We start from the raw sequence: 12,993 nt of genomic DNA, 5'->3' as shown, positions 1-12,993 counted from the left end.
GGGTGGGCACGCAGGTGGGTGACCGAGGACTCAGGTGCTCTCCTGACTGCACCTACTTGCTCTGACTGTGGCACAGGACCTAGCCCCTTGAGGGACAGCAGTGATGACCTACTTGCTCTAGACAAACTTCAAGCACCCCCTTCATGAACAGCGAAGCCAAGAAAGGAGGATCGGAAACCCTAGGCTGGCTTATTGACTCTATAGTGAGGATATCTCTGACCCACTCACACAACCAATGGGATTAAAAGCTGGACTTAATGACCCCCTCATTTTACAGATGGGTAAACTGAGGTTAGAAGGGAGAAATGGTGTGCGCAGGTGCATTAGACCCATCACATGGTATTTGCCACATGCAATATCCTGTTTATAGCTGAACTTACCCTGCTCAGGAAAACGACACTAATCTGGTCTTTACACGGAGGTGGAGAAAGGAGGGAGAGGAGGCACCATACCGCCTCTGGTTACTGGCAAAGCCAACCCAATCCCTCCAGAATCTGGATTAGAGAACGTGTAAGGGACAGGGCAGTCAAGCATGGTAAGAGGAAACTTCTGGCAGAGAGAAGCGTAGATTTCATGAGAGAGGGACACAGCCACCAATCACAGTGAGGCTTCCGTTCCCAGGCTACATTCTTGCTGACAGTAAGCCTCCCTGTCTTAACCTGGCTCTCGTGGTCTGTTACTTGCAACCCAATGAGCCCTCCTGTGATAAAGATGACAGCTTCTAATCATGGCTAGACTATGTGTTTTGTGAATTCCAATTCAGGGCTCTAGCTGCCAAACTACACTGGGAAAGCAGAGAAAACCCATTTAACTGGGGCTTCCTCTCCATTCCTTATTTTATAATATTCTCATCCTGACTCCTATGAAACCTCACTATTTTGCTCTCCCAGTATGTCCAGTGTGACATCCCAGCTCAAACTTCCAACTGTCCCAGCATGATATTATCAGCTTGTCTTCCCAAAATCCTAAAAGGACATCACTATTCAGACCCCCAATGGTCCCCCTGGGGTATCACCAAGCAGGCCACCAGCAGTCCTGTTACATAGTTTCCCAGCCCTCTAACATTCCCAGTGTGACGTCACCAGCCAGTCACTACCAGTCCCACTATAACAGTGGCATCAAGGTCACCTACAGGGCTTCAGTTTCCAGTGAGGGTTAGAATAACGTCAGGCTCAAGCCTGTTGAGCCTGGGGCCTTGGGCCCTGGGGTACTTTGTCCTGAATCCCACAAACTCTGTGGCTCCAGTGACAGAGATGGGAGCCCCCAACAGACTCTAAGAGGGGACAGGGCTGCTGGCCTGGCCTTAGCTCCCCTACTCCACTTTGTACTTTTGCCCTTCTCCAGGAAGCCTTCCAGACCATTCAGCCTCTTCTTTGTGAGTGCCGCCCCACCCCCACCTTTAGGAGCTCCTCTACTTATAGCTCATTATTGCAGGTGGTTGTGAGCAGGTTTTTTCCTTAGCCTGTCACCAAAACACGCAGTGAGCATGGCCTGGTGTGGCTCACAGGCTTGCTGTCTTCAGTGGCAGGGTTGCTTCCTGCTAATCCTGCTCGGCTGGATAATCGCTAAGGCTGCCCTTCAATGAATGAGCCACAAGATCTGGGGGAGGAAAATCAACCCCCTCCTAGAGTCTGATCTGGCAGTTCTCTGAAGAACATGGTCTCCGGGGAGGGGTAGCTTAACTCCACCACCGACCTCTCGCTGCCCGCAGCTCCCTTTGTGAAGGCCCTGGCAGAGTAGTGCCCAGGGAGGAACATGGATGGATGTCTTCTTGAACTGGCAACCACCAGCAGGGACCTCCGGCCCCCAGCTCCACCCCTGCTCTACAAATAACAGCTCTGGATCATGGGGGTCCACTCTGGAGAGTTTTCGCTGGGCATCAGGCTAAAGGCAGGTCAGTGGTCACAGGGAAGTAGGTGTTAAGCTGCAGAAACAAGGATTCCAAGCCAGCCTCGGACAGCAGGCCTCCTCCTCTCTCAGGGTGGCACCCCAGATGTGTCCGGCCCAGGGCTGACTCTAAGGCAGCAGCTATCTAATGCCTCCCTTTATGAAGTCATGCAACAGGCACATGGAGGGGGGCTGTGGTAGGCCGAATAATGGTCACTCCCAAGATGTCCGTGTCCTAACCCCCAGAACCCATAAATATGTTACTTTGCACGGCAAAAGGAATTTGGCAGATGCAATTAAATTAAAGACCTTGAGATGGGGAGATTATCCTGGATTATGTGGGTGAATCCAATGTAATCCCAGGGGTCCTTATAAGGGAGAGAGGGAGGCAGAGAGTCAGAGAGAAGGAGATGTGACAACAGAAGCAGATGTCAGAATGATGCAATTGCTGGCTAGAAGGGTGTCGCAAGCCACCGGATGTGGGCAGCCTCTAGAAGTGGGAAAAGGAAAAAAAAAAAACCCCACAAAAAACATGTTCCCCTGGAGCCTCCCAAAGTACTGAAACTCTGCTGAGCCCTGATTCTTGTTCAGTGAAACCCATTTTAGACTTCTGACCCCTAGAACTGTAAGATAATACATTTGTATTGTCTTAAAACAATATGTTTGTGGTCATTTGTTATAGCAGCCATAGGACACTAATTTTGTAGGCATTCAGGGAAGGTTGACCCAAACCCTACTTTTAAGAATCAGAGGGAGATGCCGCCATAGATGGTATCTTTTCCTGGGATGACTTGGAAGCAGTCCCTCTGGAAGTCGGGAGATGGATGCAATGATCCCTAGCTCTTCTGATGACAATGTTTCCCACACCCCAGCCCTGCCATCTTGGACTCCAGGAACAGAAATGCCCCTTGGGTTAGGATTTTCACAGTCCCCAAGGGCAGGGGACCAGATCAAGGCTGCCCTAAGAAAGGGGATCAGTGCTAGAGGGTTCCAAACCTCCAGCATGGAGTCGAGGCCATGGTGCCAGGCTGGGCTCAGCCTCCCAGGCAGCTGGGCTTTTCCAAGCACTCATCCGATTAGAAGTCATATTTAAACAGCGTGAGAAGTAAGAGCAAGGCCTTGGAGACAGAAAGCATCAAGCGGGACATTTAGTTTGATTTAGGGAAAATGAGGCAAACATTTGCGAACTTAAATAACTAACCAGTAATTAAACTACCAACAGGAATGCTCTTGCACTACCACCCAGTGAGCACAGTGGCCTTTATGGACTGTATTTACAAAGAGACCTGACAATATAATTAGTCCTGTAAATTTTACGCAGCCTGCAGCCGAGGAGTGATGGATTTTGTGTGTGTAGGATGAAGAGGGGGAAATGAGGTGGACGAATTTCCATTTTCAGTAAATGAAATTAACACTGCTTAATTAGTGAAGCTGACAAATAAATGGAAAGATTTAAATCCCTACAAGTGTATCTCTGGCCTGGGCAGGCTCGGGGACAGGCCCAGATATGGTGGGAACGAGTTAGGAATGGGTGTAGTGCTGGGACTCAGGGCCTGACTTTGGCTCCTTTTGAGGGTGCCCTCCCCAAAGGGAGGGTAGGTTGAGGGACAGCCAGGAAGCTTCCTCCCATCTCCTGTGTGATAGCTAGTCAGAACCACACAGAGTTTCTAAGATCTGTTCCACTATCCCTGCGTGACAGACCACGAGGATTCCCCATTTCCCTGCCACGAGCAGGCTAACGAGCTGGAAATGACCCCTTCAGAGCAGCAGACCAACATAACTGCCTCCCAGCTTTGCCCCCTTTCCTGGACTAGCTAGCTCCCTCTGCCCTCCAATGATCCTCCATCTGCTTTCACCTGCTGACAGCGTCTTCCTTCGCTCTGCTGGGAACCTGGAGCCTGGCCCCACGGTAGAGCCAGTCTCTATCCTTTGAGCACCCCGTACACAGCCTGGCATGCTCACCACCTGGCACCCAGCAGCCCCAGAGAGGCAGATGCAAATGCTTCTGTGCTGTTGCAGACAATTGCCTAGACTCCCTTTGCCCGATGTACTTGCTCCTGGCCTGGCTCCAGGCAACCTTCCCTAGCCCTAGAATGTGGGATTGGCCCCCATCCTTCTTAAGGTATATAACTACCCCTGTCAAAGTCGTATTTGGTTGGGTCAGAGAATATATATCTGGGAATTCCAGGCAAAAGGAGGCCTGGGCTGAGCTCATCAGGGTCAAACCCAACAACAAACCCAAATTCTCACTCCAGTGTTTATCCATAGGAGGCAAAGTCTGATGATGGAAGGCTGGCATCTGGAAGCTTCCAAAAATAGTGTGATGATGCTGGTGAGCCACCTGCTCCCCACAACGACCAGTCCAGTAACTAGGGTACTGTTGACCTGCCTCAGCGTGGCTCTCTTTCTTCCAGGGAGGTACCTGGGCACTGAAGAGTACGGGACTCCCAGAGGTGACAGTAGGAGTGAATGCAGGAGCCCTCTGAGCCCCAGCCCAGCTGGCTCTGCTCAGGCTTCTGCAGAGTAGTCCTGAGACATGTGGGGCTCTGGAGAAGAGATGCCTGTCTGAAAGCTGGTCAACAACTCCCACGCCAGTGACAGCAATAGCAAACACTACCGCTGCGCAGACCCTGCTTTCTCAAAGAGTAGGTAGGGGCCTTGTCTCATCCCCCTCTATCCCCACAGCCTCCTTTCTCTCTCTGCTTAGGTCCCCTGATCGTCCTGCAGGAAAGCTAGGAGAAAGAATGACAGACAAATCAGCAATGATGGTCCTATGTATGGGTAGTCCCACAGCTCACAGGACACGTCTGCTGCTTTTCTTTCAAGTGTGCCGCACAGCAGCCCTGGGGTGGAGAGCTGGCAGATGTCAGCCTCTCCGAGTCGCCAATGAGGAAACCAAGGCTCAGAGAGGCTTCTGGCCCCACCACTGGGTGGGTCAGACCACTGGGTGGATCAGGCCACTGGGAAGTGACTCTCCAGCCAGAAGGTCTGCAGCTGACACTGGCACCGCCCAGGCATGTGGATGTGGCTGAAAGGACCAACAAAGGACAAAGAGACCCTTCCTGGGCGACTCCCTGCCTAAGGAGGCCGCGGGGCCTGGTGGACTGGAGGTCATCTATTCCCAGGGGGTGGGTTACTTCTTTCTCCACTGCTCCTGGCTGAGGCTGCTCCATGCACAGTCTCCATGTGACTCTGACCAGCTGACCCGGCTTCTGGCCCCGGGTGGGAGGAAGATGGGGCTAGAGCTGAGGCAGTTTCTCCTCCCACCTGCTGGGGAGCCTCCCAGACGCCCAACGCAGGCAGGATGGGGTAAAGCACGGAGGCTACACCCACTCTTGGGAGGGCCTGCCCTGCCCCCAGGCCCTGTTCCAGGCCCAGTAGCTGCAGCAGAGAAGGAGGAATGTGTTCATTCCCTGCCAGAGGGGGAGGGCGCTTCCCACTTGGCAGCAGCCCACCCTTAGAAATAGGGACACAAAGCGGGCATTTAGGGTATCCTCAGAGGCGGCCCAGACCACGAGACCAGGAGCAGCTCCAAGGCCTCCCAAGGGGAATGACAAACACCACCTCCTCCTTGCCTTCCCTACCGCTTCCTCACCCTGGTCAAAGAATGGGCAGCCAGGCCGTCTGAGGGGCAGAGACCAGGAGCTTGTCAGCCTGCCAGCCAGCAGCAGCTCGGAGAATGGAAAGGTTTTCCTGTTTGCAGAAACATCCTCCCAGCCAGAGAACAAGCTATTAGCCTGGGGAGCGATGGCTACCGCGAAGTGTGGGGCCCTCTCCCGTTAGGAAGGGGGAATGTCCAGGCCAGGAGGGAGGTAGGGGCTTCTGCAGGAACCCAGGAACATGAAGGGAAAGCAAATTGTCACACAGTTACCACAGTGCTACCTCCTGCTGTGAGGGGAGGGGAGGGGAGGGGAGGGGAGGGGAGGGGAGGGGAGGGAAGGGCGTTGGCAGGAACTGGAACACCCTGGACAATAGTGGTTTCCCAGGGCTCAGAGGCCAAGTGATAGAGCGGAACATCAAACACGTGCCCCCACCCCACCCCGGTCTGCTCCCGGCCTGATCAGGAACACTCCCCTTCCTCAGCCCCCACCATTCTATCCCGCCCTAGGTCTGCTCCAGCCTCCCTGCGCAAGCTTCTCAAACCCACTTCTCATCCCCATTCCATAGTCATGGTTCCGATCCTGCCATTTCTCCTTAGGGTGCCTGCACCAGTCTCTACACTGATTGTATCCCTGCCCTTCGCAAATTCCTTTAGCAGTTTTCCCTCTGGAGAAGGTCAGAAGATTGCTTTCAGGAGAAGGGCCAAACTTCTTGGAATGGCTTATCAAGCCCTTTGGGGGCTGACCCTGGCCCCCTCCACAGCTTAATTTCCTGCCATTTCTCTTGTGTCTCCAGACCTTTGCATACGCAGGCCCCTCTGCCAGAGTGATCGCTCCTTCTTTCTTCACCATAATAAGTCCTCCGAGTCTCATTGTGGCATATATCTTCACACAGCACTAATTGCACTGTGAGCTCTGAGGACGGTGACTATGTCTTAGTCATCTTTGTATCTTTCACACTTAGCAAAGAACTCTGCACTGAGTAGGCACTTACTGTTTACTGGTTAAGTGAACAAATGAAAGAAGAGCCAGATTACTTACAGGAGCCATGTCCCACTGCAAACAGATCCTTGTACTTTGGATTCCTGCAAAAGAAATGCGAACCCATTGGCCCAGGAAAGGGACTTGGCTCTCCCATGAACACTGGTGCTTATCTACACTGCAGACATCTACTATTGAGTTTAGAGACCTGGGATGATCCCCAAATCCCAGTTCCATTTCCCCCCATAATATTATGTGTCAGTAGAAGTGCGCTGCTCAGGGCCTGGCACCCAGTGGGCACCCAGGGGCTCTGGGTTTGCTGCAATGCCGATACTCACCAGCAGAGGGCAGTGACGGCCAGGCGCTTGGCTTTGTCGTTTTGGAACTTCCAGAGGGGCAGCAGCGTACCCTCCTGGTCCCGGTACTCGTCAGCAGCGTCCTCATAGTACTTAAAATCTTAAACACACATAGGTGGAGTCAGCCCTGGGACTGGCACTTTATGGCAAACCCAGGTCTGCCACTTTCTGTCTGTACCTTCTTGGCCAAACACTTAACCTCTTTATGTTTCAAGAGTGGGAATAGTAACAGGACCTACCTCAAAGGATTCTTGTGAGGATTGAGTTACTATATGTAAAGTACTTAGAAAAGTATCTGGCACATGGCAAGCTTTCTGTGTGTGTTATTATTACTGTCATCGTTGTTGATGGAGGTGAATTACAATGAAGCAGCCATTGCATGGATAAAATCCCAGGTTTGCCCATCTTCATATCTACTGCCAAGCCGCACAATAGTGAAACTGCCTGGATCCCTCATGGGTTCTCTGAACTCAAGTTCATCTCCTGCCCTAAACTGTCCTGCCCCTTGTTTTCTCTAACTTAGGTAGAAGGCCCATCAATCCTTCCACTTGTCTAAACCAGAAATCTGGGTAACTCTTGACTGACCTCTTTCCATCATCTTTCATATTTTCCTTCTGATTATCTTTTTAATCCATTCACTTCTCTCCAAACCCATAGCCACTGCCCAGGTTCAGGCCCCAATAGCCGTGACCTGGATCATCACACCATTCTCCTGACGGGTGGCCCTATCTCTAGTAAGTCCTCTCGTCCTTGTTCTACAGAGCTCAGAGCGAGAACAAATAAATCACCTCACCATACTACCTCCCCCACCCCACTGAGAACCCCTCAATGGCTCCCCTTGCACTGGGGCTCCCTAGTCAAACCAAGGCTCCTGGCCCTACTTCCATGTCATTTCTGGCCAGCTGTTCACACACCGTCTATATCAAATAGTGTCTAAAATGTCCTACTCCTCCGTCTTCCTGGCAAACTCCTACTCACTCCAGACGCAGATCAACCTGCTCCTCCTCTGTGAGGCCTTCACATTCTTGTGGAGCAGAGTTCATGTTTTCCTCCTTTCCAGCCCTGGGCCTCTCCTCTGCTGAAACGTCTGTCACCTTGTGTTGCCTCTATTTATCCTTTTGCCTGTCTCCTTTACCTGACAGCAACTAGAGAGCAGGAAGCATGTGATATTCATCTCTGGAGCCACAGTGCATATCACAGGGCCAGTCACAGAGCAGACACCCAGTGACTGTTCAAAGAATGCAATGAAATAAACCAACAGAAGTGAATGGTTCTCACTCTTCTTTCCAACTGAGGGTAACCTAGGAGAAAATGAATCCGCTCATCCAACACGGTCAAGGACACGACCAGGGACAATGCCTCACAATGTCCCACACCTTGAGCTTGTGGAATTACATTCAAACCTCAAAAATGTCTTAGAACAAAAAACGATTAGAGCGGTCAGAGGCATGGGGCTTGATCACATCAGAGATCCCTGAGCTCGGGCTGTCTTTGTAAAGGCCTCATTTCAGAGAGACTAATTGGTAACACTTCTCTGTTTTCACTTCTCCTTCATGATTATACTTTCCCAGAGGGAAAAGAGTATGCAATTAAAAAAAAATCAAAGTTCAATGCATTTTTATGTGACTGTGTTCTTATAAATGAAAAAGGTTCAACAAGGCCAATTTCTCCATGGATATTAATCACGCTTGCCGCCCTTTGGGGGCTGGTTGCAGAGGCTGGGTTTCAGGAAGCCAAGCTGTGTGAGTGACAAATTCATTCAGAGCTACTGTGTACTTTGACAGCTTTGAAAAGCACTCAAGGTCGTTTTCCAGTCTGAATGATAACAAGGGGGCTTGTTTAGGCTGCTGGTCTTGGCAGCCCTGGTTTCTATGTCCCATGGGTGAGCAATGAGCATCAAGTCACCAAGAAGGGCCCTAGGCTGTCAGCAAAGGAGACCAGCCAGCAGCGAGGAGCTGCCAACTCTGGGGATGCAGCTGCTCCAAATAAATGCACAACCTCTTAGGGAAACACAAGCCACTTGGGAATGTGCTGTTCATGCCCTGGGAAGGATTCCGTTCTCTTGGCTCTGTCAAAGACACCAGAATTTCCCAGGCCCCCAGGATTTTAGCATTTCTGAATCAATCTTTCTTCACCTCTAATTAATCACCAGCATTGACATATTGAAAGTTTATTTGAAGTGTCTATTCCAGCTCATTGGCTCTGTAGCATCGTGTTGCAGTGTTTAGGCTATGGATCCAAGGGGCCTGTGTTCGAATCCTGATTGCACCACTCTCACCTCACAGTAGCTGTGATTTTGAACAAGTGAACAATACAGCCTGAATTTCTCACCCCGGCACATAGGCCATTCCCAGGGAATGCTGGTCCTCCTTATTAGAACTGCTCCTTTTCCTCCATCCCCTAGGATGCAGTCTGGGTAAGGTGTGGCAAGGCCCACTCCACCCCACACCTGAACCTCCTCTTCGCCTCTGTCCCTGTATTCTGCCGAATCACATCCTCCTCTAGCCCTGCTCTCATTGGGCTGTATCCCTGCGTGGACAGTATGTTTGAACTGTCTTCAGAGAAAGCTCAGGTTCCCTGTGTGATATTCAAGGCCCTTCATTAACTGGCTTGGGTCACCTCACCAGACTGAACTCTCACAACCTTCCAACAAAGCCCCTGTGGGTCATTGTGCCTGCTGCTCCTTGTCCCCAGAGTCCATTCTAATTCATTTTCACCACAGTCACTGCTCATGCTGTCCCCTGCCCAGAACATCCAGCCGTTAGCTAATCTTCTGCTCAAACTCTGCTTATCCCTTGGCATGTAGCTCAACCCTCCCTGAAGCCTTCCTTGACTGCTGCCCTCAACCCTCATTTCCCTACCTCCATTCCTGAGGATCCCAAGATTACTTTTTGTCTGCATCCTAGCATTTATATTGTCCCCAAGCAGGACAGAGTAGAGAACAGAGCAGAGAATTAGGAAGCTCAAGACCTAGATTTGGGCCCTCTTTGCCTTTCCCTAGCCAGACGGCCTTGGCCTGAGCTTCCTCGTGTGTGAAGCAGGGGTAATAATTTTGCCTCTGCCTGCCTTCCAGGATTGTTGGGAAGATGACATTGGATCACTAAGATGCAGTTGTTTTTGCTGCTCCATTGTCAGATCTCTTCACTACACCCATTTTTTTTTCTTATGCCATTGTTCACGATTGGCCCATGGAAGTTTTGTCTTCCTCACGACATCCAGAGGAAGGAGGGGTTAATCTGTTCTCCCCTTGCATCTAGCACGGGGCATTCAAATAGTCACCTTGTACGAGGGATTTTTAATGCAGGCAAAATCTTACTTCAAATCTTACCTTGAGCAATGTCATCATATGTATTCTGGTTGACCATCCGCTCTACGATTTTAGCAGCTTGGGTCACTTTGGTGATATCATCACTCTGTGGAGATAGAGAGGCCACAGGTCCTCATAAGCCAGCACATAAAAGGTCATACCCTGAGCCACAGCCCAGGCTTGCAGTTGATTCAGCCATCCCTCTCTGATACCACCCACTCCAGATAGATCTGTAAAGGTATCTCTCACACCTCAAGGCCCACTCCACCTCATCATCCCCTGCTGGGAATGCCTAGCTCACAAGTGGCACAAGGCGTCTGAACTGTCCTACTTGACTCCTGGCTCAAGCCCTTTCATTCAGAGCTTGTTCTGGAGAAGGCATATCTTTGAGCACAAGATAGAGCATTGAAGAGAGCCAAGAAAGGGGACTGGAAGGGAGAGGAGACAAGGGCAGGAAGGAGGCTTCTTTGGTGGGGACAGAGAGTTTTCACCAGCTCAGGCAATGCCAAAGATTCCCATTAAAGGCCTCAGAGATTTAGTTAAGAGTTGAGGAAGACACAGAGCTCCAGACAGGGGAAGAGACATGCTTGTGTGCATAGAGAGTATAAGGCAGAACCGACTCCTGATCCAGCCCTGCCCACTGCCCAGACCAAAGAGAAAGCAGGAAGTTTCATGTCAGAGAAAAATGACTCATTATGAACCAAAAAACAGGATCATCATTCTGTGAAATTCCAAAAATCCATGAGGTGAACCACTTATCAGGTCATTAGAGGAGCAAAGACTTTGGGGCTGTCAAGAAAAACCTTAGTTTAGGGCAGATAGCAGGAGTGAACCAGGGGCTCCAGAGGGCCAAACCCATGGCTCTAGAGGATGAGATTTCCCAGGAGTGGCCGTGTCAGGCAGTGGTTAAGAGAATGGGTTCTGGAGCCACCCCGACCTGCATTCCCATCCCAGTTCATGGATGAGGAGCCATGCAGCCACTTTGGGCAAGTTACTTAGCTTCTCTGAGCCTTAGAGTACTTGGGGTACAGTGGGGATGGATAATACCACCTGTGTCATAGGGGCATTGCAGGATTAAATGTAATAATGCACATGGTATTAATAACCTAGTACCTGGTGGTGATGGTGGTGTCAGAAGAAACATGCAGACCAGTGTGGTGGGGGCTTATAAAATCACATATGTACAACTGCCCTTTGAGAGCCTTTTGTCAGATCTCAAACTGACTCCAAGTTTATCTCAGAAAACTGACCAAGGACATTCATTGTAGTCTTACAATCACAGTCCTCAGAGTTCACCTGGTAGCAGCTACTCCCCCTACTCCCTGATTCAAAGCAAGAATCCTTTCCCTTTAGCAGCTCCCTGGCAAATGACTCTCTCTGTGTCACAGCCTAGCCTGTTGGCTGAAACCTACTTCCCTGGGTCTTTTACCCATGGTCCTAATGCTCTGTCTTCCAGCCACAGAGAATTATGTGCCTGGTAATAGCTCCTCTGATGTGGGGGACAGTGCCTCATTCCCTTAGTTAGCACTTCTTCAGATGAACCCTCCCAGCTCCATCAGCTATGGCATGGCACCAACCATTTATCAGCACCAAGCAAATACTATTAGAGGCTATACATACATTATCTTGGGTTCTCATGACAATCTGGCAAAGTAGGTATCATTAGGATGTCTTTACAGATGAGGAAAACAGGTTTTAGACAAACCCAGTTAATAAGTGGCAAAGCCAGGCTGTAAACTCAAGTCTATGGGTGCCAGAGCCCATCCTCTGAGCCCCATACAGAGAGCCAGTCCCTCTCCAGTCTGACCACTCTTTCCTGTTCCTGAGAGACTCAGGGCTCCAGATATGCTCTGAGGAGAAAATATGGTGGACTGTTGCCTTCCTTGTTCTGCACATTATGCAACTTGAGTGGCCATAGCTTTTTATTGGTTCTGACTAAACTTGTGGCCTCTGAGCCCTTTCCCCTATTCCTGTCCTAATCCTTCAGATCAGACAAGCTTATATTCATTTCTATACATTCACCCAAATAATTAATGAAACAGAAACCTGAGAAATCTACCACTGCAGACCTTTCTACAGAGTGTCATGAAGTTATTCTGCTTTCTCCCCTTCTGCACACTTGAGTTTTATACCAACCTAACCAGACCCTGGTCTCTGAGAAAGGGGTGTCACTCTGTTCATGCACTGAGCCTGAGAAAAGGGGCAGGCACGTAATTACCACTCCCACTTTGTTCCACAGACAGCCTGACCCAGTACTTGGGATTCCCAGTTAGAGCTCAGTTCCCTTGGGGAGAGGTTGCACACTAAAGTATTCACTGGTGGTGGGGGTGAGTATGTTATATTCCCCACCCACCAGTGTCCTGCCTCCACTGCAGCTTCTTGGTCCAGAGGGCTGGAATCAACCTTCATCACAGCCTTCCATCTCAGCCATGTTGGAAGAACCCAGTGCATACCATTGCCTCCCTGAGGGTGTTAGACACCAACCCTGGTAAAGCGTAGACCCAAGGGCAATTTTTATTCTCAGCCACAGGGATCTTTCTGCTGGTTTTTGGGTCCTTGTGACTGCAATTAAGGTTTCTGTAACAACGACCCCAGCACAGAGCCCATAGCCAAAGCCCTGATGGATCTTCAGTGAACCCTGACCCAGGCCAACAACTCCTCTGAAGCCCCTGACCTCTAGAGAATGGTGCAAGGGAAGTCAGGGGTCTGGACAGGGCAACGCGCAGAGCAGAACCTTCATCTGTTACCTCAGGGTTCCAGTCCAGCACAGTGATGATCACCGAGTGCTTTGTCTGTGACTGAAGGAAACTGAATTGGGGTAGTGTTTATTAAGCCAAGGCAGGAAACCCTCGAACTTCTCCTA

At 50.5% G+C, this 12,993-nt stretch overlaps 1 protein-coding gene across 9 annotated transcripts in view; it reads right to left on the bottom strand.

The window, feature by feature from the left end:
• Window positions 1–12,993, bottom strand: part of DNAI1 (dynein axonemal intermediate chain 1) — a 56,088-nt gene that overhangs the window by 15,062 nt on the left and 28,033 nt on the right. For all 9 annotated transcript variants that reach the window (XR_012495830.1, XR_002137602.2, XR_012495831.1 and 6 more), the window contains 3 exons: window positions 10,152–10,236; window positions 6,806–6,923; window positions 6,528–6,571 (listed from right to left, as the gene is read on the bottom strand). Coding sequence is in view for 6 of the 9 variants with exons in the window: in XM_019734484.2 (XP_019590043.2) it covers window positions 6,528–6,571; window positions 6,806–6,923; window positions 10,152–10,236 (247 nt within the window). In the remaining 3 variants the exon portion in view is untranslated. The remainder of the gene's footprint in view (window positions 1–6,527; window positions 6,572–6,805; window positions 6,924–10,151; window positions 10,237–12,993) is intronic.

Source organism: Rhinolophus sinicus, linkage group LG04 (assembly GCF_036562045.2).
Source record: "Rhinolophus sinicus isolate RSC01 linkage group LG04, ASM3656204v1, whole genome shotgun sequence".
Classification (NCBI taxonomy): Eukaryota; Metazoa; Chordata; class Mammalia; order Chiroptera; family Rhinolophidae; genus Rhinolophus; species Rhinolophus sinicus.
Note: the sequence above shows the minus strand (reverse complement) of the source record. Positions and strands in the feature narration are given on the sequence as shown.